Source organism: Oryctolagus cuniculus, chromosome 18 (genome assembly GCF_051225735.1).
Source record: "Oryctolagus cuniculus isolate XC-2025 breed Fujian yellow rabbit chromosome 18, ASM5122573v1, whole genome shotgun sequence".
NCBI lineage: Eukaryota > Metazoa > Chordata > Mammalia > Lagomorpha > Leporidae > Oryctolagus > Oryctolagus cuniculus.
Window position 1 is genome coordinate 73,971,822 of NC_142884.1, and position 26,703 is coordinate 73,998,524.

General features: G+C 57.4%; 1 protein-coding gene across 1 annotated transcript in view; it reads left to right on the forward strand.

Annotated features, from left to right (window-relative positions):
* Nucleotides 1-26,703, forward strand: part of PLCG2 (phospholipase C gamma 2) — a 137,331-nt gene that overhangs the window by 95,705 nt on the left and 14,923 nt on the right. Inside the window, exons 17-30 of the mRNA XM_002711657.6 lie at nucleotides 27-202; nucleotides 1,868-2,068; nucleotides 2,999-3,118; nucleotides 5,981-6,161; nucleotides 7,377-7,448; nucleotides 11,012-11,121; nucleotides 13,569-13,665; nucleotides 14,849-14,915; nucleotides 16,802-16,959; nucleotides 20,791-20,893; nucleotides 21,186-21,395; nucleotides 23,630-23,775; nucleotides 24,520-24,634; nucleotides 25,547-25,714. Of these exons, the coding sequence (XP_002711703.2) occupies nucleotides 27-202; nucleotides 1,868-2,068; nucleotides 2,999-3,118; nucleotides 5,981-6,161; nucleotides 7,377-7,448; nucleotides 11,012-11,121; nucleotides 13,569-13,665; nucleotides 14,849-14,915; nucleotides 16,802-16,959; nucleotides 20,791-20,893; nucleotides 21,186-21,395; nucleotides 23,630-23,775; nucleotides 24,520-24,634; nucleotides 25,547-25,714 (1,924 nt within the window). The remainder of the gene's footprint in view (nucleotides 1-26; nucleotides 203-1,867; nucleotides 2,069-2,998; nucleotides 3,119-5,980; nucleotides 6,162-7,376; nucleotides 7,449-11,011; nucleotides 11,122-13,568; nucleotides 13,666-14,848; nucleotides 14,916-16,801; nucleotides 16,960-20,790; nucleotides 20,894-21,185; nucleotides 21,396-23,629; nucleotides 23,776-24,519; nucleotides 24,635-25,546; nucleotides 25,715-26,703) is intronic.

The following is a 26,703-nucleotide window of genomic DNA, read 5'->3' on the forward strand; positions in this document are numbered from 1 at the left end:
AGACCACTCTTCTCTCTGTGGCCCAGGATACGCCCCCCACGGAGCTGCATTTTGGGGAGAAATGGTTTCACAAGAAGGTCGAGAAGCGGATGAGTGCCGAGAAACTTCTGCAAGACTACTGCGCCGAGACAGGGGGCAAGGATGGCACATTCCTGGTGCGCGAGAGCGAGACCTACCCGGACAAGTACACCCTGTCCTTTTGGTAATGCCCTCTCTCCCCGTCGGAGCTGGCTGGGTGGGAGCAGGCCTCATGCTGGGGCTGGAGCCTGGACCCCAGGCCTCGCTGAGGGGGCTGTGCTGGCCCAGGACCAGAGTGTGCAGCACTGAGCCTCACTCGTCAGGATGAGTGACATTCCAATGCAGGAGTCAGAATACGAATATTTGAAATGAAGACGAGATCAGACCCTGCACCTGGACGGTGCGGGCCCACCTGCCGCCCCTAATCCTGGCCCTGGACAGCTCTATTCACTGAATTTATTGAGCGCTTGCTGTCTGCCTAGGCAGAGTAATTTAGCGGTGAACATAGTCCCTGGAAAAGCAGTCCTAGCAATGACACAGCCGGCCTCTGTGCCTGCAGGTTCTGCGTCTGCAGGCTGAGCCAGCCCCAGATGGAGAATGCCTGGACAGGACTGAGTCTGTGTTGCACGAGTCTGGACTTGTGTTTTCCTGTCGCTGTTCTGTGAGCAGCAGGGCATGGCAGCTGTTCAGTTAGCACTTGCATTGCGTTGAAGGCTGCTCAGTGGTCTAGGGACGCTTTAAGGGGCTGGGTGTGGGTTCTGTGCAGACACTGCTCCACGTCACTGAAGGGACTGGAGCATGCACGGATTTTGCCTTCTATGGGGGCTTGTGGAACCAATCCCCCTGAGTCCGAGGGCTGACTGCGCACTTGACTTTGTGATGGGTGTGATGGAAACAGCGGAGATTCCGGAAGGCCGTAACAGAGCGAGTTCAGAGGGAACTCGTGCAGTGTGGGCGGGGGGTGAGAAAGTCTGCGAGGGAGGACCCGGCGCAGCCTTGGGGGCACAGAGGGGAAGATTCAGAGAAGAGGAGAGCTGGGGGTGAAAGTCTTTTTTTTTTTTTTAATTTGACAGAGTTATAGACAGTGAGAGAGAAAGAGAGAAAGGTCTTCCTTCCGTTGGTTCACTCCCCAAATGGCCGCTACAGCCGGTGCTGTGCCGATCCAAAGCCAGGAGCCAGGTGCTTCCTCCTGGTCTCCCAAGTGGGTGCAGGAGCCCAAGCACTTGGGCCATCTTCCACTGCCCTCCCAGGCCACAGCAGAGAGCTGGACTGGAAGAGGAGCAACCGGGACTAGAACCCGCTGCCCATATGGGATGCCGGCGCTGCAGGCGGAGGATTAGCCTAGTGAGCCGCGGCGCTGGCCGGGGTGCAAGTCTTAATAGCAGTGCAGCAGTGAGGGAGCTGTCGGCTCTGGGGGCGGCTGCGTGCTGGGCAGTGGCGCTCCAGGTTCATCTCTTGTGTGGTCGCGGTCACCTCCAGAGATGCTGTGACCTTCCCTTTGACCTCTAGGATGAAAAAACTGAGGCTCATACAGGACGGGTCACTTGCTCAAGGACACTTAGCTCGGAGGTGGCCCAGCTGGGATTTGCAGCTGGGCATCCAGAGTAGGAGTTAAGTAGACAAAGAGGAGGCAGTGGACAGGAAAAATCCTTCCGGGAGGTTCTGTATTCCAGGCAAAAGGACCAGACTGCGGTATCGCCCTGGGTCTGCTGTGGGGGCAGAGGGAAGGCCGTGTGGCCACAGCAGGAGTCATCCCCGGGGTCTGGCTGGAGTGCTCTGCCACCCCCCCACCCCCGACCCCGCGCCCGGGCCTGGCCCAGCTGGCCCCAACAGCGTCCCCTCCCTGCAGGCGATCCGGCCGTGTCCAGCACTGCTTGATCCGCTCCACCGTGGAGGGCGGCACCACGAAGTACTACCTGACTGACAACCTCAAGTTCACCAGCATCTACGCCCTCATCCAGCACTACCGCGAGGCGCACCTGCGCTGCACCGAGTTCGAGCTGCAGCTCACCGACCCCGTGCCCAACCCCAACCCTCACGAGTCGAAGCCGTACGTGGTGGGGTTGGTGGGAGGCACACAGCCTGGGGTCAGGTGCACTGGTCAGAGGGGCCGCCCTGGAGGGCCCCTGTGGCCCTGGGTATCCCAGTTCCCAGGGGAGGCAGATTCCTGCTGCCTGCTGCCGGCTGCCGGTGGCCCTGGGTATCCCAGTTCCCAGGGGAGGCAGATTCCTGCTGCCTGCTGCCGGTGGCCCTGGGTATCCCAGTTCCCAGGGGAGGCAGATTCCTCCTGCCTGCTGCCGGTGGCCCGTGTTCCTTTCCTCTCGCCCGTGCCCCCTCCTCGCTTTGCTTCTGCTTGACCTTCCGCATCCTGAGGTCCTGGCCTTTGGTTTTCGAAGTTCATTTTGGCCCACAGCGTCTGCTTGTGGAAGCCCCTTCCTGTTGTTCTAACCATGAACAAGGACAAGAGCTGCAAGTGTGTGCCCTCCAGTTCTCTGTTCAGGGAAGTACCAGATCATGCCTGGCAGAGGGTCAACACGTTCTGGAAGTAAACAAGAAAAATCCACTTTTGAGCCAAAAGGCACATTTTTGTGGAAGGCGGGGAACTTTTCCTGTCCCTTTCCATCTGGGTTGCTCCTACAGCCTTTCACCTCTTAAGAAATAACCAAGAAAAATTTAAAAACCTCCTCCTGCACCGTCACTCACGTTCCCTGCCTCGGATTTGCTGAGTCGCTGCAACAACCTGGGCTTGGGCAGGCCGCGTGGTGATGAGGTGGCTTTTCCTCTCATGCCCACGCAGGTGCACTTGGTCTCTTAGTGGTCTTTTCAAACCTTGCTGTTTTCCACGCTGCTTTTGTCTGGGGAAGCCCACCGGGCAGTTTGCAAGCCCCTGGGTCCCGAGCTTCCATGCCCCGTGGGTGGTGGCCTGCGTTCCCCAGGGCGGGCCCTCACCTGGTGTCTCGCTGGCCTCCCTGGGCTGCAGGTGGTTCTACGATGCGCTGAGCCGCGGGGAAGCCGAGGACATGCTCATGCGGATCCCGCGGGACGGCGCGTTCCTGATCCGCAGGCGGGAAGGAAGCGACTCCTACGCCATCACCTTCAGGTAGCAGGGACAGGTGGGGACGGCAGAGGCGGGGCTTCGGGTAGAGGCCTGCCCCGCAGCGTCCTCTCCCCCAGCATGGACAAGCACGCGACGGCCACAGCAGCGTGTGTGTGCCCTGCTCGTGCACCAGGCGCTCTGAGGTTCCCGCGTGTTCTCTGGAGTACAGGCTGAGCCTGCCTGGTCTGGACATCTGAAATCCAAAATCCCTGCAAAATCTGAAACTTACTGAGTGCCCTTGCGACGCCACAAGTGGAAAATCCTACACCTGACCTCGCTGGAGGGGTCAAGGTTCACATGCAGGCGTTCTTAAAACAAACAAACAAACAAACAAAAAAAACACTTCAGAAATTACCTTAAAGCCATGTGACAGGGCGTCTAGGCAACATGAATGATTGGTGTTTAGACTCGGGTCCCAGCCCTAGTGTGTCGCAGTATGTAGTTGCACGTATCCCAAATCCCCCCCAAAATCCCAAACCTAGAACACTTCTGGTCCCAAGCATTTGGGATAGCGCGATTGACCTGCGCTGTGTTCTGCGGTGGCTGACTTTGTCTCCTAGCAGCTCTGGTGTGGGCACGGCCACGTCACACTGGGGCACGGTGAGACTTGGTGATCTGTGGAAGCGAGGCCCGGCTGGCCCAGGTCTGTGCTGTGACGGGTGTGTCCTCTGCTCCTGTGCAGCTGTCACTGCACTGTCACAGGGTTGCGGTTCCCCAAACGCCTGATGCTTCCCCTTCCACCGTGACAGTGATGGGGTGACTGAGCCCCAGGTCCTCCTCCTGTCCCTCCAGCTGTCTGGAGCCACACAGGCGCCTCGCTGGCTAAGTCGGGATTCGGCTCCGGCCCGTCCACGGCCGGAGCCCGTGCTGCTCCCTGCAGAGTCTCCAGCCCAGGGTGGCCCGCAGGTCACCTGCTGGAGACGTCTTCTGCCCAGTCTTCCCGGTGATGTGAGGCAGTGAGAAATGTCACTCACAAGCCCAGACCCTTTGCGGGCAGGATGGGAGGCAGCGGCTGCCGGCTGCACACCAGCTGCCCTGGTGGGAACAGGTTGCTCCTGTCTGCCCCCGTCCTCTTCTTGTTGCCTGGCCCATTCTCCTTCTTAATAATAAAAGACCCTTGCTAATTGGCCACCAAAGCAGAGGACTTTATATATGACTTAACTGGATGTGTTTCTGAAAATAAAAAAAAAAAAATGAACTTCTAAAGTACAAAGTTTTTACTTGTTAAATTTTTTTTTAAAAAAGATTTATGTGTTTATTTGAAAGGCAGAGTTAGAGTGGGAGAGACAGAGAGAGGTCTTCTATCCACTGATTCACTCTCCACATGGCTGTAACAGCAAGGGTTAGGCCAGACTGGAGCCAGAGGCCAGGAGCTCCATCCGGGTCTCCCACGTGGCTGGCAGGGACTCAGGTATTTGGACCATCATCCGCTGCTTTCCAGTGACGTGGCAGGAAGCTGCGTCAGAAGTGGAGGAGTTGGGACATGAATTGGGGCCCTGACACGGGATGCTGGTGTCGTGAAGTGGCAACCACAGTGTCACACGCTGGCACCTCTGCGTCTTCTTTGGAGAAATGTCTATCCGGATCCTTTGCCTGTTTTAAAAATGGGGTGATTAGTGCTGAGTTGAATTCCTTGCGTCGTTTGTATATCAGTCCCTTCCCAAACACGTGGTTGACGCATGTTTTCTCCCACGATGTGGAGTTTCTCCCTGCTCTGTCGATTGTCTCCTTGGCTGTGCAGAAGCTTCTTGGTGTGACCCAGTCCCATTTGCCTGTTTTTGGTTTGGTTGCTTGTGCTAAAAAATCATTACCCAGACCAATGTGTGCAGGTTTTCCCCTAGTAGTTTTGCAGTTTCAGGCTTTGCATTTATGTCTTTAATCTGCTTTGAGTACGTGGTGTGGGGTCAAGATCTAGCCTCATTGTTCTGCATGTGGTCATCCAGTGTCCCCAGCACCGTTTACTGCAGAGCTGTCCTTTCTTGTCCTGTGGTCTCTACACCTTTACTGAAAGGTGGTTGACTGAATGTACGCATTTACTTCTGGGCTTTGTGTTTTGTTCTGTTAGTCTACATGTCTGATGGTGCCATTACCATGCTGTTTTGATTACTATAATTTTGTGGTATATTTTGAAGCCAGGTAGTGTGATACTTCCAGCTTTGTTCTTTTTGCTCAAGATTGCTTTGGCTATTTGAGGTAGGCTTTTTTTTCCCCCAAAAAAAAGATTGTCTTGGCTGTAAAGTTAGGGACAAATTTTATTTTTCAAAATGCTTTTAAGATTCGGTCTGGATTTTTTCCTGCCTCTTGTTTCAGATGAATGAAGGAATGATATTTCATTTTAGAAAAAAGCCATCATTGTGTTAGTTGGGCCCCTGGAGACACAATTGAAGGATCTGGTCACCAAGGCCCAGGGCTCTAGAGCTCTGGCAAACATTTTCCGTAGAGGCTCCTGGAGGGCGTATTTCAGCGTTGTGGGCCACATGGCTTTGGTTGCAGGGGCCCAGATCTGCTATTGTAGAGACGGCCACTGGCAAAGTTTAAATAAATGAATGGTGGCCGTGTGTCAATAAAACTTTATAAAAATAGGCAGTGAGGCAGCTTTGACCATGGCCATAGTTGTCTTTTTTAAAGTCAGGTTCGGTGGTTGGGAGCGGAGGAAGGAGAAGCTGTCCAATCACGCGGCCGCATTTCTCCTGAGACGGAATTCGCTAGATCTCTTGGGAACACCCCCATGGTGGTGGTTGCTCCTTAGGAGGGCTGTGCCCTGTTGGTGTACCCCATGCGTGTTGCTCAGCAGTGGGGCTTGGAGAGCAGCCGCGGGGCCGCCAGGACCTTGGTGTGCCAGTCTCGTGTGGTCTCCCCGTCCAGGGCCAGGGGCAAGGTGAAGCACTGTCGCATCAACCGCGATGGGCGGCACTTCGTGCTGGGGACCTCTGCCTACTTCGAGAGCCTCGTGGAGCTCGTCAGCTACTACGAGAAGCACACGCTGTACCGGAAGATGAGGCTGCGGTACCCCGTGACGCCCGAGCTGCTGGAGCGCTACAGCATGGTAGGTGGTGGGCGCGCCGGGATTCGGCGGGCTGGCCGCCGCTGCACCGACAGGCTTCCTGGAGGAACCCCCCATGGCCTCGCTCCTGCTCCCGCGGACTCAGCAGACCCAGGTCCTCCCTCCTGCTACTTAGAGTTGGCCGTGGAGGAGACAGGGAGAGAAGTCAAATGCAGATAGCATAAACGTGAAGGCGGATGAGTAGATCCAGAGCGATGGGGAAGGGTTGCTGTTGGCCAGGAGCGGTTCAGGAAGTTGCACTGCGAAGCGGGGAGCCATGGCCCTCGCTTGAGAACACGAGGGCGGCACGTGCAGCGGTCACACAGCCCACGCCAGCCTGGAGGCCCGGACAGGAGCTGCCGTGGCTGGGATGGGGTGAGCCGGGGTGGGCGAGAAGAGAGCCCACCAGGAAGGTGGTGAACAGGGGGCTGGAATCTGGGGGCCTGGTGGGCCTGGCCTCTGCTCTGAGCTATTGGAAGAGACCTGATGCGATGACAGTGCCTCATCCCAGGAGGCGGATGCACTAATTTATTGAAGAGATCTGTCGTGCCCCAGCCGCGTGCCAGGAGCTGTTCTCCATGCCGGGAGCCCTGGGGACAGAGTGGGCTGCTGGGAATTGTGGGTTCTCTAGGGCACCCGGTTACACAGCTAAGAATTCTGGGTCTGCATGAATTATAAGGAAGCAAATAAAACAGGCTGGCCTGAGCCAGGGTGAACAGGCGGGCGTGTGGGCAGAGAAGGGGTCGGGGGTGGCCAGGGAGCCGGGAAGGGAGGAGTGGCCGTGGTGCAAATGCTGAAGTGACAGAACAGAAAGGCAGGTGGCAGGGCCAGCGCCAAGACAGCGGCAGTGGCCGGCACTGGGTGTTGGTGCGCTGCTTGGCGACCCTGGCCCATTTCTGTGGCGTGACCACTTCCACGGTGGCCACTTGGGGAGGAGGTGCACGCCGCCAGCTGTCCCCGGTGCACCATGGGATGTGAGGCCGTGTGTGGCTGCAGGGGCCGCTGTGCTACGGGGGTAGTGTCCACGTCTGGGGGGACTGCCGTATGGCTCCTTTCCGTCTCCACCCATGGGTCACAGGCAGATTCTGCGAGGTTTCAACTCTTCCTCCGAAGGGAGGCAACCCCAAGACGGCCGGCCACAGCCCTTATTCTAAAGGCTGGGGCAGGTGTGTGGACGCGCCAATTTATTTTCTGTTGATTTTTTTTTTCTTTTTTCAGGAGAGAGACATAAACTCCCTGTATGACGTCAGTAGGATGTACGTGGATCCGAGTGAGATCAACCCTTCCATGGTACGAACACACTTCTGGGTCACGGTGCCCTAGCCCAGGTCGAGATGGTTCCTCTCCACCCCTCCCTCCCCCCTTACCCCCATGAGCATTAAGACAGGGCCAAAAACCTGCTCTCCCCAAAAGGTGTTTTGTTGGGGGGCGGAGGGAGAAGAACTAGTGATTGACAGTACGACGTCTAGCTTCAGGGAGAAGGTTAATGGAATTCTACCCGGACGCCGCGTCGCCTTGCTACAATTCTGAACCATCTTTGGGCCGCACGGCTTCTAATTAAAAGTCCCTCCCGCGTGTTCTGCTTGCTGGCGTGGCCTGCGGTGCCCGCGTGTTCTGCGTGGTTGGCTGACCTCCTTAGGGGCTGGCATATCTCACGTTCCCACCCCGACTCTGCGGGCAGGGACGGGTTCTACCTTAGCCTCTGCTTGCTGGGGCTTCATCTGGAGTTTAGCCTGAGCCGGTGGAGGGGGCATGATGGCAGATTTTCTGCTGGGGGCACGATTCTCGCTTAGGAAGGGGCCTGCTGGTGGCTCTGTTGAAATCCAGAGACAAATTTCTTCTTCTTCTTTTTAAATGTATAATCCTCTGCCAGTGCCAATGTCCTTGAGCAAGAAGTAAAGTCTTGAGGAGGTGCGCGCAGACGGAGCTGTGTGCAAAATGCATAAGGGGTCTTAGCTGGCAGCAGAGGCTTTGATGAGGAGTGAAGAATGTCGCTTTGGTGACGCGAATGCCCCAATCCCCTATAGACAGGTTTTGCAGATGTGTCACTTCCAGCCCTGGCTCTTTCTCCCTGACCACATGCTGTCCTCGGAGTTAATTTTGAAGGGCTTGAGTCCCTCTCTTTCCTCCAAAATTTCATAAAACAGAGGCTGCCAACTCAAGTGTCCATCAAGACCGGGCAGCTAACAGGAGTGAGGCGAGCTGGTTGGGCCTAAGAACTACTTTACAATCTCCTCTCCCTGTCCTGACTGTGACAAAACCATGCACGGTTAGTAACAGACAGCAGCTGGCCGTTGGCCTCCTATTGCCCAGGTGGCAGGGATGAGGGACACGAGGGTAAACTGAGCTACACAGGCCCCCACCTCGGGAGTGGCCCCCGCGCAGTGACAGCTGATGGCCACCTGTCAAGAGGCAGCCCGCGGCTTCTGATTTCTCAAGCCCAGCTGGCAATCTCCTGGTTTTGAAACTGTGGTGATGAAACCAAGTTTTAGAATCTTCCTGTCTCGTCTCTGCGTGAGCCATGCCAGACCCGGCGGTGTGCCAGGATTGCGCGCCAGCTGCCGGGCACCTGGAAGGAAAGTGATCGCCATTATGTCTGGGAGATGATGTTGTGAGGAACAAACACGCGGGTCAAGGGACGGCGAGGAGCCCTGGCCTGCCGATTCCCGGCCAGCGGCTCCTCCTGGTCTCTGCTCCAGGGAAGGTGTTTTCCTGTCTGCTCCTGTACCTGCCATTTTTATTTGCTCAGTTCTCCCATCGCTCATCGTAGTGGCCTTGTCTGTTGGAACTCGTGGGGCACTTTGTCCAATGAGGCACATTGAAATGGGGCAGATGTCCCAGAATGCTCTGGGTGACTGAGCCAGCGTCGCCGATTCCCCGTCCGTGGCCATTTGGGCCATTCCCAGCCTTGCAGCAGAGTGGTAACGATGGGTAGCCCGTGGCAATGACCACAACCGCGTGCTGGGCTAAGTCCTTGACAGTGGTTGCTAGCTCACCAATCCTAACAGCCCTGCCAAGCAGGCCCTGTTTTTGTGCCCATTTTACAGGTGAGCAAGTGGAGGTACGGGGCGGCTGAATAGTGGCTGGTGAGGTGTGGGGCTGGAGTTTGGACTCAGGCCGACTGAGGTGTGTGCTGCTGACCACGTGGCTCATCTCCGGTGGGCAGCTCCCCTGTGTGGTGCGTGAGGACCCCTGCTCCCACCTGACGGGCTGAGTCCTCCTCTGGAAGCCGTTATGTGCCCCGGGCCCCAGCACCAGGCCCTCGAGCCTGGCTGTGGTCCCTCTGTCAGCCTTGAAGCAGGACACACAGGCTGAGCTTGCTCCAGTGCAGGTCGGGAGAGATGGGACGGCTTCTGGGTCACTTCTGCTCGGAGCTCCCCGCGGCAGAGCCTCCCGCGACTTCTTCTGGAACACCAGGAACTGCAGCAGTGACTCTAGCACTGAGCTAGCTCTGGGTGCAGCCATTAATGTCTGGTCGACTGTGGACTCAATACTTCCTGTCTCTTGCCTCAGTTTCAGTATCTGTCAGATGGGCATGATAATACCACTACTGGTAGATATGTTGTGAGCATTAAAGGCGACACGACAAAGGCTTAGAACCAGGCTTCGATTATATTAACTGCTTAAGAAATGCAAACTATTTTTTTAAAGACTTATTTATTTACTTGAAAGCATTACACAGAGAGAGAAGGAGAGGCAGAGAGAGAGCGAGAGCGAGCAAGCAAGAGGGAGAGAGAGGTCTTCCATCCACTGGTTCACTCCCCAGATGGCCACAATGGCCAGAAGGGGGCTGATCCGAAGCCAGGAGCCTCTTCCTGGTCTCCCATGTGGGCGCAGGGGCCCAAGGACTTGGGCCATCTTCTACTGCTTTCCCAGGCCATAGCAGAGAGCTGGATTAGAAGTGGAGCAGCCGGGTCTCGAACTGGTGCCCATATGGGATGCCGGCACTGCAGGCAGCGGCCTTATCCTCTACGCCACAGCGCCAGCCCCAACAAGCTATTCCTTCTTACCACATTTATCACATGTGCTATCTCACTTTGACATTCCCATGAAATAGGTCAACCCCCAACTCCCATTTCAAAGACAGAAAAACTGAGGCACAGAGAGTCTCAGGCTTGAGTAGCTGGCAAGAGGCACAGCAGTGATTTGAAAGTGTGCATCTGACTGCGTAGCCCACGCGTGCTTTGAGGAGCAGGTGTACCGGGCTCCTTGCACAGTCCCTGCCCCTGTTTCCTTGGTGGGGGGAGAGCGGAGCCCCGATGGAATCAGCTTTCACCATCCCACAGGTTTTCCTGCTGATGTGTTCCTGCCGTGTGCGTGTTAATTTTGTCGTGGTCTCTGCTTGCCAGGCACAGGTGTAAAGGCAAATTCACCGGGAAGAAATGTGTTCTCGGGAAAGTCTGTCTGCCTTATCTCTGCCGACAGCGAGCCCGCCTGTGGGTGCCTTTCATGGAGAGGGCCTCAGTTACTCCTGGAAATGTCAGCACCCTGTAGGGCACAGTTGAGGACCCCTGGCCCTCGTAGAAAGTGGGGAGCCCCCAGCACTGCCCTTAAACTTGTGTTGGTGAGCTGAGGCCGTCATACTTACCTAAAAGGCATGCCCTTTCTTTGTTGAGAAAACGAAGCAATAGCGGGCGACTCCCAAATGTCCTCGGCTCTCAGTTCCCACTGCCACTCCTGGGGACTTTTGGGGACCTCGGCGGCTTTGCAGCACCAGCCATTGGCCAGCAGATGGCGCAGTGACATTGCCGCTGCAGCAGGCTCTGCTCCCTGGTGAGAACTGAGTGGAGAGGTCCGTTCACCTCTGCTCCTATGGTCCTGGCTGACCCGTGCCTTCTGGTTTTCTCTTAAAGCCTCAGAGAACCGTGAAAGCTCTCTATGACTACAAAGCCAAGCAGAGTGACGAGCTGAGCTTCTGCCGCGGTGCCCTGATCCACAACGTCTCCAAGGAGCCCGGTGGCTGGTAAGGCTGGGTGGGGGCTGGGCGCCCTGGCAGGTGCTGGTGTCCTGTCCCTTCTCAGGGGTGCTTCAGGTGTGGCTGAGTGCTTACTCCCTTTGTCTGCCGTTCTTGGCTGAGCTCCTGGGAAGGAGGGCAAGTAGCAGTTTTAATCACCATTGTGTCCTGTCACCCTGTGTCGTTGGTGACTATAATCCAGCAGCAGCTGCCATGGGTTGCATATCAGTCCTCTCACCAAATCCTGGCTACAGTCACTCTGAATTACAGCTGTGGTTACCCCCACTTCACAGATGCAGTAAGTGAGGCTCTCCTCAAGGTTGCACGGTGGCTGAAGTGTGCAGTCATCCCATTGGGCAAGTCTGCGCATTATTTTAAATTCAAATTCGTGTGCTATTGCTTAGTCCTGTGCTGTCCGCAACGGCGCCATCCTCAGTGCTGTGAGTGCATTTTTAGGTCAGAGCCACCTGGGCTTACTCAGGTTACCTGTTCCCAGTTTTCATCAGTCGGTCCCTAGACGAGTGGTTTTGTGCGGTGATTTCCCATGAGCAGTGAGAAGTTGCGTGGAACCCTGAGACCAGGCAGAGGGTCAAGCCTTTTTTCCTCCCACAAGACAACTGGGCCTGACTTGGAGTGTGTGGGTGGGTCAAGCACTACGGTAGCATTTCACTCAGGGTAACTCACCCGAGCCACCTGACAACCTGCATTTCAGACGAGGCAGCTGAGGCACAGAGAAGTTCAGCTACGTGCCCGGGACCACACAGCAGGCTGAGATGTCAGTTAGGGTCTTCTGCCTCCAGCGCCCACCCTCTTCACCCACCCATGTGCCTCGTTGCTCTGCACACTCCTGCAAGGTGCCCTAATCCAGGGATTTTTGTTTCAAAGCCTCCTGCTAACATCAGCTGAACCTCTCATTCCAAATAAGTAACAGCAGAGTTCCCCGTGGAAGCGGCTGCGGGGGCCTGGGGCTGCCTGCTGTGACCTTCTCGTTGACCTCCGTCCACCTTGTAGTCCTCGGTGCCCCTCCCCCACCCCGGCCCTTGGTTTGCCGCCCACTGGGTTGTCTCCCAGTTGGGAGCTTGGCTCAGCCACCATCTCTGCACCAGGCTGCTCCTGCACCTGCTTCTCACTGGGTGGGGCGGGGTGGGGGTGACACCTCAGACCATCCCATGCCCCCGCCTTGGGCCTCTCCAAATTCCCCAGGCTCTCATCCTGAGATAGATTCAGAGCCCCGGGGGTGGGGACCTTCAACATAAATTTGGTGCTAGAGATCTCGCTCATGTCTTCTGCTATGGGAGCAGTACCGCCACCTAGTGGGCTGCCTGCCTTAGACTACTTTTTCCAAACCAGTTCCTTTGGGGCTAGAGGGACCACCCCCTCTTACCCAATCAGAGATGCTTTTTTGTTTTTAATTTAGTTATTTATTTAAAGTTAGAGTTGCCAAGAGAGAGGAGAGACAGAGAGAGAGAGAGAGATAGAGAGAGAGATCTTCTAGCTACTGGTTCACTCCCCAAATGACCGTGCGGGGCACCGACCGCTAGGGGACAGGCTAGGTTCTGAAGGCCCTGTGGAGCTGACTTGTGTCTAGGGCAGCAGCGTGATCGCGTAGGAGCCCCTGGCTGCGGAGAGGAGTCCCCACGACGGCCCGGTGGGAAAGAGCAGACGTGCAAGCCCGGTCATGGACCGGGGTGGGGGGGTCATTTAGAGCAGCTGCTGTCTGGGGGTCAAGGCACACGCATAGGTGAACCACACCACATGCCCTTAGGGCCGTTGGGAAGGCAGGGAGCTGTATTTTAGCCGAATGATGGCAAGAACTAACGCTACTGAGCGTGTTGCACTCTCTGCGTGCACAAGAGGTCTTCAAAAAGTTAGTGGAAAAGGCTTCTTTCGAAAAGAAACTGCATGAATATTAAAAACTTTGTGCACCAGAATAAGCTTAACCTCTCAATTCCACTTCCCATGTCCTTTCTGGAGTGCCTGCATACTGGACGTACGCGCTGATAAAGCCGCCCGCCTGGGCACTAGCATAGCCCCGTGAACAGCCGCAGAGTCTGGGGCCCAGAGCACCTGCGTGGTCGGTGACGGAGCTCAGACTGCATCGCAGGCTGCCGGGCTGCAGCACCCTCGTCAGCCAGCCCTGGCCTTTAGATCCACAACCCTCCCGGAAGTGGTTTCAGGCCCGCCCTGGCGTTGAGCTGTTGTGTGTTACACAGCTTTCAACTCCTGCTCCAGGTGTTGAGCCTGGAGATGTCCGGTGTCCCCGACCGAATCGTAGGTGTCGAGAGGAGGACCGTGAGCCCCTGGCGGCGCACTGCTGATGAAAGAAGGGAAGCAAACGCCCCCTCGGCACTGACCGCCGCCTGTGGTCGCCTGGCCACCGGCCGCCTTTCTCCCCCGGCAGCTTGGAGCCGACACCTGCTGCTGGTGACGGCCTGGGGCCTCTTGTCTCCTTGCAGGTGGAAAGGAGACTACGGGACCAGAATCCAGCAGTACTTTCCATCCAACTACGTCGAGGACATCTCCACAGTGGACGTGGAGGAGCTGGAAAAGCAGGTGAGCCTCCCGCCCGCGTCCCAGCAGCAGGGAGCCGCTGGGGTGCCGGTCCGGGGGGGGGGGGGCTCCCGCAGCCGTGCCGGGCTGCATTTTTATGCGTGCTGCGATGCGGGGTCTTTGTGGAGCTGCCAAACAAGGGAAGATGGAGCGACAGGAAATTGGGGTTGAATCCGAGCTGCTGCAGGTGAAAGTCACGGGCACCAGCCAGTTGCGTTTTAATCAGGTTGTGCTGAGCTGGAAGGCTTTGAATATGCAGCCAAATTCCCACCGGAGCCACAGTGGCCGAACGGGGAGTCCGTGCTCTGCCCAGAGCAGCCTGTAAATGAGACACATTGAGCCGCGCAGTGAGACGCTGCGTGCGTGCTCGGGGTGAGCAAGCGAACGGGCCTCGCCGGCGGTCAGACGTGGCCGTGGTCCTGCTGTGTGGTCCAGGAGGTGTGGGGAGCAGCCACGTTCGGCATGCCACACACCAGGGGAGATGGGGCAACCAGAAAGGCTCCCTGGAGACGGGGCATGTGGGCCTTCCAGGTCAAGCTAGAGTACAATGGTGGGTGACGGGCAGAAGGGAATGGTAGGTAGGAGGCACCACTAAGCAAAGGTGCGGTGGTGGGCACAGGACTGTGCTCCTGGGCTTGGGCTGAGGCAAAGACAAAACCGCCTCCCACCCTAGCCGTGTAGTAGGGGCTGGGGTTAGTGCGAGCTGGGGGTGCGGCTCTCCTGAGACCCACCTATTCTCTGTCTTAGCTGGACCCTGGTCTGGTTCAAGTGCAGTGGGAGGCAGAGCTGGAGTGCTGCAGGCCCCGTGGACAGCAAGGGTGTAGCTCCAGCAGGCCGTGGGAAGCCACGGGAGGCTGCTGAGCCGGGCTTTAGAGAGCTGAACGGTCCCGTTCCGTCGTCACGTCGGAGGCAGGGCCTACGGTCTGTTTAGGAACCCGGAGCTGAGGTAGCATCTCGAAACCTGCAGAGGAATCAGCACGCAGCCTGCACCTGCACACGCCGCTAGGTGCCCGTCATCTCCACGCTGCATTATTTAGCGCCCTCCCCGTGGACGGCTCCTGTAATGAAAGCGCACTTTAAACAGTTCCACTGGCAGCGTCCCTGCTAAGTGGTGTGCTTTGGAAACTGGTTGTCTTTTTATTATTCCTGTTCCGACAGCCCTGAGTTATGTCTTGTTTCCTCACAGATTATCGAAGACAACCCCTTAGGCACTCTCTGTAGAGGAATCCTGGACCTCAACTCCTATAACGTGGGTATGTGCAGACGTGGCTGACCCCGGACTCCCATCCTCATCCCCCAGGCCTGACCTCAGAACCACCCCAGACAGGGAGGCGGTGAACGCGGGGTCCTGTCCGGCCTTGACTTTGAGGCCAGCTGCTGTGCTGGCTCCAGCCAAGGACCACAACTACAGGCCAGTCAGTGACGGCCGTGTGAACTCTGCTGGTAGTTTCTGAAGCCCTGGTATGGAGTACCGGGCAGGTGCCACTGCCACCAGCTTCGTTGTGCGGGGGGTCTGCTGCGTCCCCCGTGCTCTTTGCAGGAGAGCCGAGCCGTTGGCCAGGCTGAGATGGGGCTGGAGCCAGACTCTTGGATTGTGAGCGCAGCTCTGCCCGCTGGTTGCTGCGACGCCCTGGGCTCTCTGCTTCTGCTCTCTGCGCTGCGGCTTCTGGCTGCTCGGCCGGGGGTCAGGAAACCCAGGCTGCCCACGTCCGGGGATGTTAGGGGGAGGGCAGTGAGGGCACGGCTTGAACATGGGCCTATCCAGGAGGCAGGTGGGATGCTCCATGGGCTTCATGGGCCTTGCGTCTGTCCGCTTTTAAGTGGGAAAGTTGCAGCTCCCATGGAGCAGCTGCAGGCGCTAAGGGGGAACATTCTTCTGCCTTCTTCCATGGGAAGCCTTCATGTCTGGAGCAGGCCTCGTGTTCCCTGCAGCCGTTGATTGGTTAGCCTGGGTTTACTGCCTCCGCCAGGGCCCTGGGAACACCTGTGCACGCTGCCCTGGCCTCGGGAAGTTTTTCCTTCCATTGCCAGCATTTTGCTTTCTGCATTGAGTAACTGGCTTTCTTTGCTTGCTTGCTTGCTTGTTTTGGCTTCCTTGTCACGGTCTAGCAGGATAGGTATCTGCTGAGCGAGCGCAGCGTGTGTCTGTGGGCCCCTGGCAGGGTGGCAGAGGGGGCTCGGGGCACCTGTCTGCACGGCCGATGGTCTGCGAATCCTTCCCTTCCCCAGGTTTGCACAGGGCTCAGCAGGTGCGAGCCAGGTCTGCTCTGAGCCTCAGCCTTCACACACCCAGCTAGGCGCCCTTCCCTCTGTGATTTCTCTCCACGAACCGCTCCTGTTCCTGGCAGGAGCAGTGGCCTCCCAGGGTTGTGAGAGGGACCGATAGGATGCAGAGCACGGTCTGCCAGGAGTATTGCTGGCTGAAGGAGCTCAGGAATCCCAGCTACGCGCATTGTTTCACAGATAACTTCCCCTCTCCTGATCTTCCCCCTCCTGATCTTCCCCCTCCTGATCTTCCCCCTCCTGATCTTCCCCCTCCTGATCTTCCCCCTCCTGATCTTCCCCCTCCTGATCTTCCCCTCCTGATCTTCCCCCTCCTGATCTTCAGTCTCTGTTCCTTGCTGTCTCAGCATGTGGAGTCCGTTCCATGCCCCGCTCCTGGCTTCTGGTGCCTGCTGGCATCCTCGGGGTTCCTGGCTTGCGGCCCCACCCGTCCTTGCTCCGCCTCCACCCTCACGTGCTTCCTGCGCTGCGTCTGCGTCTCACAACTCCCTCTCTTTCCCCTTACAAAGACACGGGGCCTTGGGCTTTAGGTGTACCCTAAATCCAGGACGGTCTCATCTTGAGATCCTTAATTCGCACACATCTGCCAAGACTCAGTTTCCAAACAAGGTCACGGTCGCAGGGGCCAGGGGCTGGGGTGGGTGCCTTCGGAGGACTCGGCTCGCTGTTTCCTGGCACAGCAGGGTGTGTAAGGGTCCAGATGCAGCCAACACGAGGGGGCACCCCAGGCAGCGCCAGGCACGGGGATAGCGACGGCTGACCGCTTCGCTCAGTGAGAACCCTTGGGCGGTGCCAGGTCTGGTCTTTGGGGCCTGTCCGGGGGCTGATCAGGACTTCGCTCATTCTCTCCCGAAAGTGAAAGCCCCACAGGGCAAAAACCAGAAGTCTTTCGTGTTTATCCTGGAGCCCAAGAAGCAGGGGGATCCTCCAGTGGAGTTCGCCACGGACAGGGTGGAAGAGCTCTTCGAGTGGTTCCAGAGCATCCGGCAGATCAACTGGAAGATGGACACCAAGGTAGGCCCTGGGCCGCAGGCGCGCCCGGAGTCCGCAGGCCCCTGGCACCTGCTGCGGCTGTGGGAGGGTGCACGCCACAAGTGGAGCAGGTCCAGGGGCCACGCGGATGTGAGGCGGATGCAGGGCGGGTGCAGACCGTAGGAATGTCTGTCTTCTGTCTTTGGCTCTGGAGCAGAAAGGGGTGGTAGAAGTCCCCTGGGACGCTGCGGCCTGTTGGAGCCTGCGGGAGGCTCGGAGCCTTCCTCGCTCTGCGTGTGTCGCTTCCCAACACTGACAGAGCCCTGCCCACAGCCAGCGTTCGTTCGCTGGGCTTGGCTCCCTGGCCCCTGAACGCAGACGGCCAAGATGCGCTCCTTTCTCCTGCAGATGGGAATGACTTTTTCTAGGTTTCCCTATCTGGGCAGCAGCGTAGGGCTGCAAGTGTGTTGAGGAGGTAGGAGGTTTTCCAGTTGGCAGCCTGGGCCCTGGGCAAGTGACCTGACTCCTCTGGGCCTCAGTTTCCCTGTTTATAAAGCGAGGAGCCCAGCAGGTAACCCAGAAGCTGATGGGTGAGAAGCGTAAGGCTCAGCCTCCGTGGGGCTTAGTGCCCACGTCATCCTTGTGCCGGATGACGACACGGCAGAGTGTTGCCACATCTTGGATTATGGGGTACAGGAGGCCGAGGGCTTCCCATGGAGCCACTTGCTTCTCAGCTAGGTCTTGAACCAGGGCACTGACTGGATAGCCTTCCTTGTAGCTCCCAGGCCCCTGACCTCTGGCCGTCATGGCTGAGCCACTGTCTGCCAGGCGCTGGCAGTGGTCACCCCACGCCATCGCCACCGCCAGAAGCTGCAGTATCCCGGTCTGCTCTTCTCCTTTCTGGCCAGTGGCTGGGCAACAGAGACCCCTGAGTCAGCCTTTGAACTCCCTGGAGGGAGACTGTTGTCCTCGAAGACTCTAGGGAGTGCCAGGTGAATGGCCTCCTTGCTGGTGGGGCCGGCCAGCACCCCCACCCGGGTCCCAGACTCTAGTGAAGGGTCTCACAAACAGCACCCCACTCTCCCGTGGCTTGTCGCTGCATCACCAGGCCCTCCAGGGGGCCAGGAGCTAGTTAGCACCAGCAAGGTGGTGCGTTCCCACTCTCCCTGGTGGGCACATCACTGCCTTCCCGTGCCTCCGGCGTGGTACAGCGTGGAAGTCCAGGGGCACCCCTGCCCCGAGGGTGATCTGAAGAATTGTCCTCACCCGTGGCTGTGGCCGAGTGGCTGTCATCACTGTTTGGGTGGCACCGTACAGCAGCCCCTGGCCATCCTGAGCGTGTTCTCATTCTTGAGTCTCTGGGTCCGTCTAGCCCGAGATGGAGAAGAGTAGTCAGGAGCAAGCTTGGAGCACCTGCTTCCTGTGTGCCTGATCCTAGACACCCCAGCTTTCTCCGAGAGGGGCACGGGCGGGGCGGTAAGCGGTGTACCCGCCTCTCCTGACTTGTCTTCCTGTGACTTGAGTCTGTCCTCCCTCCTTCCCTGTCCCACTTCCTCTCCTCCGGTGTGGGGGTTTCTGAGATGCTCCTCCTGTGTTTGTTTTCACGTTTGCTAGGATTAGCTGAGACCGTTTTTCTAGTCTTAGTGCAAAAACTGCATTCAGCAGAGATTGACCGGGTCCCGACTGTGGGCCCTGCTGCCCACACGATGAGCTGTTGTGGCCACAGGGAGAGGCCTTGTCCTGCCTTTGAGAAGCAGCGGGGTGATGGGCTGTCGGCCTGCTGCCAGGAGGTTCTCCCCAAAGTCTCCCACGGGCGTCTCCCTAAGGACCGGCCCAGCATTCTGTCTGTTTTCATGCCCTCTGGCTGTCTCTGGTCTGTGGCAAGACCAGCCACTGTGCTCTGTCTGGTTAGTAGTTTTCAAAGCCTAACCAATGGCATGTGTTGTGACCCCACACACTGGGGTGGCCTGATGTTAGCACGTGCAGGTGTGCAGAGGAATTGTGAAGCAATTTGGCACTCAGAGTACACAGCCAACTCGATACAAGGACCCGGGCGGAGAGGTATGGCTTGAGTGTCCTTAATAGTGCTTGGCTGTGGACTTTGGACATCTCTGGACTCCTCTGCCCGGTGCATCCTGCCCACAGCAATCCGAGTCTTACTGCCAGGGCTTGCTGTGTACCCAGGGGCACTCCGGAGGTGTGGGACGGGATGGCGAGGGCCGGCTTGGGTGGATGAGCTTGAGGGAATACCAGAGCTTGGAGGCGCATTCACAGCTGTTCTGGTGATGTGGTCACAGCCAGAGCTGTTATCAAAGCTCGTTTACTGGGTATTGCCAAAGTCTGACCCAAGGAATTAGGCCAGCACTCGTGGGTGAAGGTGTCCTTATGTAAGAATTGGGTGCCCTAGCTTGCTTGTGTGCCAGGAGCCACTGCTGCTGCTCTGTCTGGCACACGTGTCTCCCAGTGCAATGTGGCCACTGTTCATTGCTTGTCGTTGTGCCTGGTGGAGAGCCAAGGCCTCCCCGTAGAATCCTCTAGGAGCCCTGTGCATCCTCGGATGAGTCTTATTTTACAGCTGTGGAAACTGAGGCACGAGGCGATGATAGGACTGGCCTAACTGACACAGCCAGCAAACTGGCAGGCTCTCATTTCAAACTCCTGTCTCGTTCCAGTTCCCACCTTCTTAGCTGTGGGATTGTATTGCCGCTGTCACCGGGGCAGCCCAGGACCTGAACACGTGCCACCTGCAGGGCTCTGCCGCATCCCGGGGGAAACAGAGTGGGGATTGCAGTACCACAGGGCGGGCAGCGAGGGACAGGCCAGGGCCGAGGAAGGCAGAGACTGAGAGAGACTGAGGTTTCAGGAAGGCAGTGCCCCTTTCCCGGTCTGTGTTGGAGTTCTCCATTCAGGTGTCTGTGAGGGGGAGTGGTGTGGGTGGCGTCGAGGAGGTGGGGGCACGCGGGCAGCAGGCGGGGGGCTCAGACACTGAGGGTGTAAAGTGTGAGCTGCGTGTGGAACGCTTGCTGGTGACGTCGCGTCCAGGAGCTGGGCTGATGGTGTGAGAGTGAGAAGCAGGCAGGGCTGCAGCATGGCACAGGCAGGGCTTAAGCGTCTGGTCTTGATGCTGGCCGGCTGTGTTAGGTGGTGGTAAACTCTTACCCTCAGAGGAGGTGTGGACCAGCTTAGATGAGCTCCCCTCCACCATGACATCCCTAGCGTGCGTCACTCGAGCCTAAGCATCCCCATACAGTGATGGGCCCCTCAACATCTTTTCCCAAGGCTCCCCCTCGGCCGGTGGAAAGCTGACGGTCAGAATTGGGGGAGAAGTGAGAAGGGCTTCCTTGCTCAGAGTTTGACCAGACAGGAGAAAGACCCCCTAAGTCTTTGGCATGGGCCTGGGCCTGGGCCTCAGGGAGACAGACCTCTGGCCAGAGCCGCCATGGGCACAGTAAGAGGTGGGGAGAGGGGACATGCCTGTTCCAGGGTCCCAGGGGAGAGAGAATTACAACGAGGCAGCCGTGGTCTGCCGTGCGAGGGCTGGAACTGGGTGTAGCAGTGACTTCAGGGGAGGGAATAACAGAGGGGCAGAGGACAAAGGAGAGGGGGACGGTGACAGAGAGCCACCTCCTGCACCGTCCTGACCCCGTCTGTTTTTGAGAGCCGTGGCCAGGGACTGAGATGGACATGGACCTGGGCGGCAGCAGCTTGGTGGAGAATTCTGGCAGTGAGAGGAGGGGGAGGAAGGAGGTGGCTGCAGGGGAGGCAAGGGAGGGAGGGGGAGGGCAGGGGAAGAGGAAGGGGAGGGCCGTGCACAGGAGGTGAGGGGTGCACTGGCTCTGGAGGCTGCAGCTAACGGTGCCTGGCTCCAAACAGGAGAACAACATGAGATACTGGGAGAAGAACCAGTCCATCGCCATTGAGCTCTCCGACCTGGTTGTCTACTGCAAGCCCACCAGCAAGACCAAGGACAACCTAGGTAACGTCTTCCCCTTCAGGGTAGTTTCAAATAGTTTTAAACAAAAAGGTGAATCACAGTATTTCTAGATTAAAAGGCGGATACACCTTCCTGCCCCACCCCCTGCCTTGCACCCCTGCGACCCTCGAAGGCAGGGGTGAATCTGATGGCAGCGATGCTGGTGCTGCCTTCGCAGCCCCTTGGGTGTGGTGTCAGAGAGATGCCTGGTGTCCTCTGGCCGTGAGCGTGCAGCCGCTGCCCCAGCATGGTGCCGTGAGCCTCGGTAAGTGCTGACCGGCTGCTCTGTGTGCAGAGAACCCCGACTTCCGGGAAATCCGCTCCTTTGTGGAGACGAAGGCTGACAGCATCGTCAGACAGAAGCCCATCGACCTTCTGCGCTACAACCAGAAGGGCCTGACCCGCGTCTACCCGAAGGGACAGCGGGTCGACTCCTCCAACTACGACCCCTTCCGCCTGTGGCTGTGCGGCTCCCAGATGGTGGCGCTCAATTTCCAGACGGCAGGTAAAGGGGCACCGCAGGTGGCCAGGACGTGGGGGGTGGGGTGGGGGGTGTCCTTCCAGGCAGGGGGAGCGGGGCCAGCAGGAGTGAATGGTGTGTCCTGGGAACTGTCAGGGTTGTCAGGGCAGCTGGGCAGCAGGCGGCCTTCAGCACAGTGGGGTGAAGAAGGGGCCCGGCCGGCTGTGTGACGGCGACAGACAGAGACAGTCCGTTAGCTTATGTGACTACAGTGTCCCGGAGTGCATTCCAGCTTCAGGCACGCAGCGGCTGCCTCGGGGGCTCTCTCCTCTCTGCACTTTCCTCCTGTTTTTCAAGAGATTTATTTTTATTTATCTGAAAGGCAGAGTGACAGAAACAGAAGCAGACACAGAAGCACGCGTGCACGCATGCGCACGCACACACACACACACACACACCCCTGCAGCTTTGCCATCCACTGGTTTACTCCCCTAAATGGTCGTCACGACAGCTGGGGCTGGGCCAGGGCGACGTCAGAAGCCAGGAACTCCATCTTGGTCTCCCACGTGGGTGGCGGGCCCAAGCCTTTGGGCTGTCCCCTGGTGCTTTGCTAGGCGCGTTAGCAGGGAGCTGGATCTGAAGTAGAGCGGCCGTAAGACCAGCCCCAGAACTTCCCTCTTTGAGAGCTTCCTGGCTCAGACTCTCCTGGAACTCATCTTGTGCTGGGAAATGCAACGCGCACACACTTGTGGACCCCAGAGGGCGGCATGAGGCACAGTGGTTTGACCCCCACTGTTGTATCCTGAGCCTCCCTTATGCTCTTGCCTGGCTTCCCAGGCTGCTGTGGGGTGGCACTGTTCTGTTTAACCAGCCTCCCACGGAGGCCCCTGTAGGCTGTTCCCATCAGAGACACTTACCCGCTGCACTGTCTTCTGGAACCTGCTCTGAGAGCCTAGTACTACAGAGGTAGGGGTGCATTAGGGGGACAAAATGCTTGGAGCAGCGGGGTGGGTTCCCCGGCACTTGCACTTGGATTTTGATAAGCTTTGCCCTGAAGAAAACCCCTGCACGGCTGTCTGCGGTGGTGCCGATAGCAGGAGGTTTGCCATCGTGCCCTCCACAGAAGCTGGGTGTGGAGATACAAATTGGCACTCTGGCGTCAGTTCATGAACCTCATTTTATTGAGCTGCTCCATCTTTGTCCATCTGATGGGTTAGAATTGATTAGAGGGGCTGGTGCTGTGATGGAGCGTGTAAAGCTGCTGCCTGCAGTGCCAGCATCACATATGGGTGCTAGTTCAAGATCCGGCTGCTCCACTTCCAATCCAGCTCTCTGCTGTGCCTGGGAAAGCAGTGGAAGGTGGCCCAAGTGCGTGGGTCCCTGCATCCATCTGGGAGGCCCAGAGGAAACTCCTGGCTCCTGGCTTGAGATCATCCCAGCTTAGCTCATTGTGACCATTTGGGGAGTGAAGCAGCGGCTGGAAGACCTCTCTATATCTTTCAAGGAAATAAATAAATAAAAAGAATTAGACACTGTGGCTGATGAGAGCTGCTCTTACTGATATTTCACTTGCCTTCCTTTAAAACAGTTTTATTCATTTGGAAGGCAGATGGAAGTAGAGAGAGGGAGAGACAGAAAGGTCTTTCATCTGCTGTTTCACTCCCCAAATTGCCTCAAAAGCTGGAGCTGATCTGATCTGAGGCCAGGAGCGAGGAGCCTCTTCCAGGCCTCCCTCATAGGGGCAGGAGCCCAAGGACTTGGGCCATCTTCTGCTTTCCCAGGTGCATTAGCAGGGAGCTGGACTGGAAGTGGAGCAGCCAAGAGTGACACCGGCACCCATATGGGATGCTGGTGTAGCGGGCAGCAGCTTAAGTTTCCGTGCCCCAGTGCCAGCCCCGGTGTCTCCCTTCTGAGTGGTGGTCCCTGCTTCAGGTGCCAAGGGAGCACGGCACTGGTTTTCCTGCAGAGTGTGCGGGTGTCTTACCCTGTTTATCTCATCAAGTTTTCATTGTGTACACTGATCGGAGCTCTTAGGAGGTAAAAAAAGTTTACATGTCTATTTCCCAGGCATTTGGATGAAGGCTTAACTTCTGTGCATTTTTCCAGCATTTAGGAGGTTTAATGACCTCGTGTGGTTCTGCAGTTTTTTCTAAGAGTCTGATAGTTTGCTTGAGTCAGTGGCCTTTGTGAACAACTGCCTGCAGTGACTGCTGGGAAAAGCCGCGCCCGTTCCGCCGTGTTCACGCCTGACTCACGGCCCGTGTCTGCTCTCCTTCCAGACAAGTACATGCAGATGAACCACGCGCTGTTCTCACTCAACGGGCGGACGGGCTACGTCCTGCAGCCCGAGAGCATGCGGACCGAGAAGTACGACCCGATGCCGCCCGAGGCGCAGAGGAGGATCCTGATGACCGTCACGGTCAAGGTGGGGCCCAGGGCTGGGCTGAGGCCCCCGCCCCAGGGGGAAGCATCACACTCAGGGTTAGGACCTTTCGCACACTATCGTGCCTCCCAGGGCGATTGAGGAGGAAAGAGAGGGAGAGGAACTCACCGAAAGCCATCTTGGTCATCCCCCTGTTGTCAGTGTGTCAGCATATGGTAGGAATCAGTCTCTAGCCAGAAAGAGAAAGAAAACTGGGGAAATGGCCTCGAGAGAGAAGAGGGTTGGTCTCCCCTCTGGCAGGTCTCAGGAGTCAAAGTTTGCTCCTTTCTGATTTTGGAGGGTAGAAAAGTGAAGGTCATGTGACCTGTGCCCTCTACATGGAGACCAGTTGGCAAAGGATGCTGCCTGCTCTTCCTCCTTCCCTGCGGGCCGGGGGTCCTGGGGCTCAGCTGCCTGCCTCATGCATGCCCTCCACCCCAGGCATGGGGGGTGGTGTTGATGGGCTCACGTGAGACCCAGCTGAGGGTCACACGGCCAGGGGCTGAGCGTCTAGCTTGTCCTTAAAGCTGTGGCCTTCACCCCACCCCACCTCCTCATCCAGCAAAGGGCAAGATCATGGGACCCTGCTGGGGAAGCTGACACCCCCCGAGTTAACTGGGGTGCTCTCAGGAGACACTCGGGCCTTCACCCGAGACCCTCTGACTGCAGAATTCAAACCGAATTCCCGGCTCCCCGCCTCGGCAGAACGTGTCTTGTGCCCGCCCCACACTCCGCTCTGTGCCCTAGGTCCTGGGCGCGCGCCATCTCCCCAAGCTGGGCCGGAGCATCGCCTGTCCCTTTGTGGAGGTGGAAATCTGTGGAGCCGAGTGCGACAACAACAAATTTAAGACGACAGTCGTGAGTAAGTGGTCTCTGCCCTTTCTTCAACGCAGAGAGCAGCTAGGGTCGCACACAGGGAGGCTGTTCATGGGGATTTCTTTTTAATAACTTATTCATTTGAAATGAAGAGTTACAGAGAGGGAGGAAGAGAGATCTTCCAGCCTCAGGTTTACTCCCCAAATGGCCATGGCTGGGCCAGGAGCTTTTTCCGGGTCTCCCACGTGAGGGCAGGGGCCCAAATGCTTGGACTGTTTTCCACTGCGTAGCAGGGAGCTGGCTTGGAAGTAGAGCAACCAGGCCTGGAACTAGGGCACATGTGGGATACTGGCATCACAGGTGATGGCCTAAACCACTGCACCCACAGCGCCAGCCCCCACAGGCGATTTCTTAGTGGACAACGCTGCCCCAGCTAAGAGCAACTTCATCAAACTTTTGGACTACTCCCCAGTGCTGTGCAGTCAGGCTGAGTCCTAGGCCAGGCCCTTGACCCATGACAGCGCGCACCTGCTGTGTCTCCTGGGTCGAAGGTGAGCAGACCCAAGGACTCAGCTCAGCCTGGGTGACTTGACCCTGGGAAGGACCCAGCCACTTAGAACAAGGCTAGCAGCAAACCGGGGGAACAGCTCTTGGTGCTGAATGAAGAGGTTGTGGACTGTTGAAGGTTTACTGCTGGCCTCGTTCTATGCGTCTGGGTCCTCCCTGCTCTGTCTGCAGCGAGATGGGGACGCCCACGGGAGCAGGCAGTTCCCTTCGACGTACAAAGGTCGGGCCTGTGACCACGAGAGCTCGTGGCGGGGAAAGAGCAGGACCCAGGTTTGGCTGAGTTCCTGGCATAGAGAACGGTTTATTTGCATGGCTGCTGAAGGAGGCAGAGACCCTGGGCTGGGGTGGGGCAGGGCGAGATGGCCTGGACTGAGCTCTGCCCTCCTTCCAGATGATAACGGCCTCAACCCAGTCTGGGCGTCAACCCAGGAGAAGGTGACATTTGAGATTTACGACCCCAACCTGGCGTTTCTGCGCTTTGTGGTTTATGAGGAAGACATGTTCAGTGACCCCAACTTCCTCGCGCACGCCACCTACCCCATCAAAGGCATCAAGTCAGGTAAGGGGCATCGGCAGCAGGTGTTCGAGCCCACGAGCTCCATTCTGGGGCCTTTGCTGCTGGCTTCCATTAAGTCACTGCAGCAGTGGTGGGGGAGCCTGGAGAGCTGGCCGGTGGGGCTGGGGGGCAGTGAAGTGGTACCCAAGGACATCAAAGCCAGCTGTGTTTGCTGGATCGGTAGGGGGTTGTCAGTCTGGGTTGCTGTTCCTTTTCATTTCATTGTTAAGTGCTTAGAAGCAGTGGTGGTCAAGGGGAGGTCCTTAGGCTCTGGTGGGATTGCCAGTCTTGGGGTTCATCGGGCCTAAACTTTCGGACTTCACTGTCGTCTGTAACATTGCGGGAGTTGATTGGAACCCTAACCTGTGCTTCCTGGTTTGAGAAAGGATTTTTGTATTGGGTGGGGACCAAGCCAAGCGGGGCTCCTGACCAGCTCTTGCCCATCAGGGAATCTGGGATGAATGGGGCCGGCCGACTGCGGAACGTTGACTGTCCCCAGGTTGAGGACACTTGCGCTGGGCAGGTTCTCCCACAGCCGTCACTGGGGTGTCAGTTTCCTTCTCCCCTGGGCTGCTCTTTCTGCCACTTGAGCTGCAAAATCACAGCCCCTTCCGGGTTTCTAAGGACCACTTTTCCAGACAGATTCTCTTTCTAGTTATTGCTATAAAAATACAGACTTTGGATGCTGTTTAGAAGCCTTAGGCTCCATGAATTGCTAAGCTGGGGCTTTAAAAACCTTTGGGACTGTATCAGGTATCAGCTCAATGTTTGCTGACTCAGGCTGATCCATCTGACCTCTGCACGATGGAGCCCTGGCCCCACGCGGTGGAGTTCTGATTGAGCCCCGGGGGCACCCAGGAATCTGCATGTTTTGCCAGCTCCTTGAGGAAACCAAATTCCTCAGAATTTTGGACAATGTTTAGATCCTCAGATTTTGTAGCACTTTGGAAATATCCATTTTTATAATTTACTGTAATAATCAGAGTTTTGGG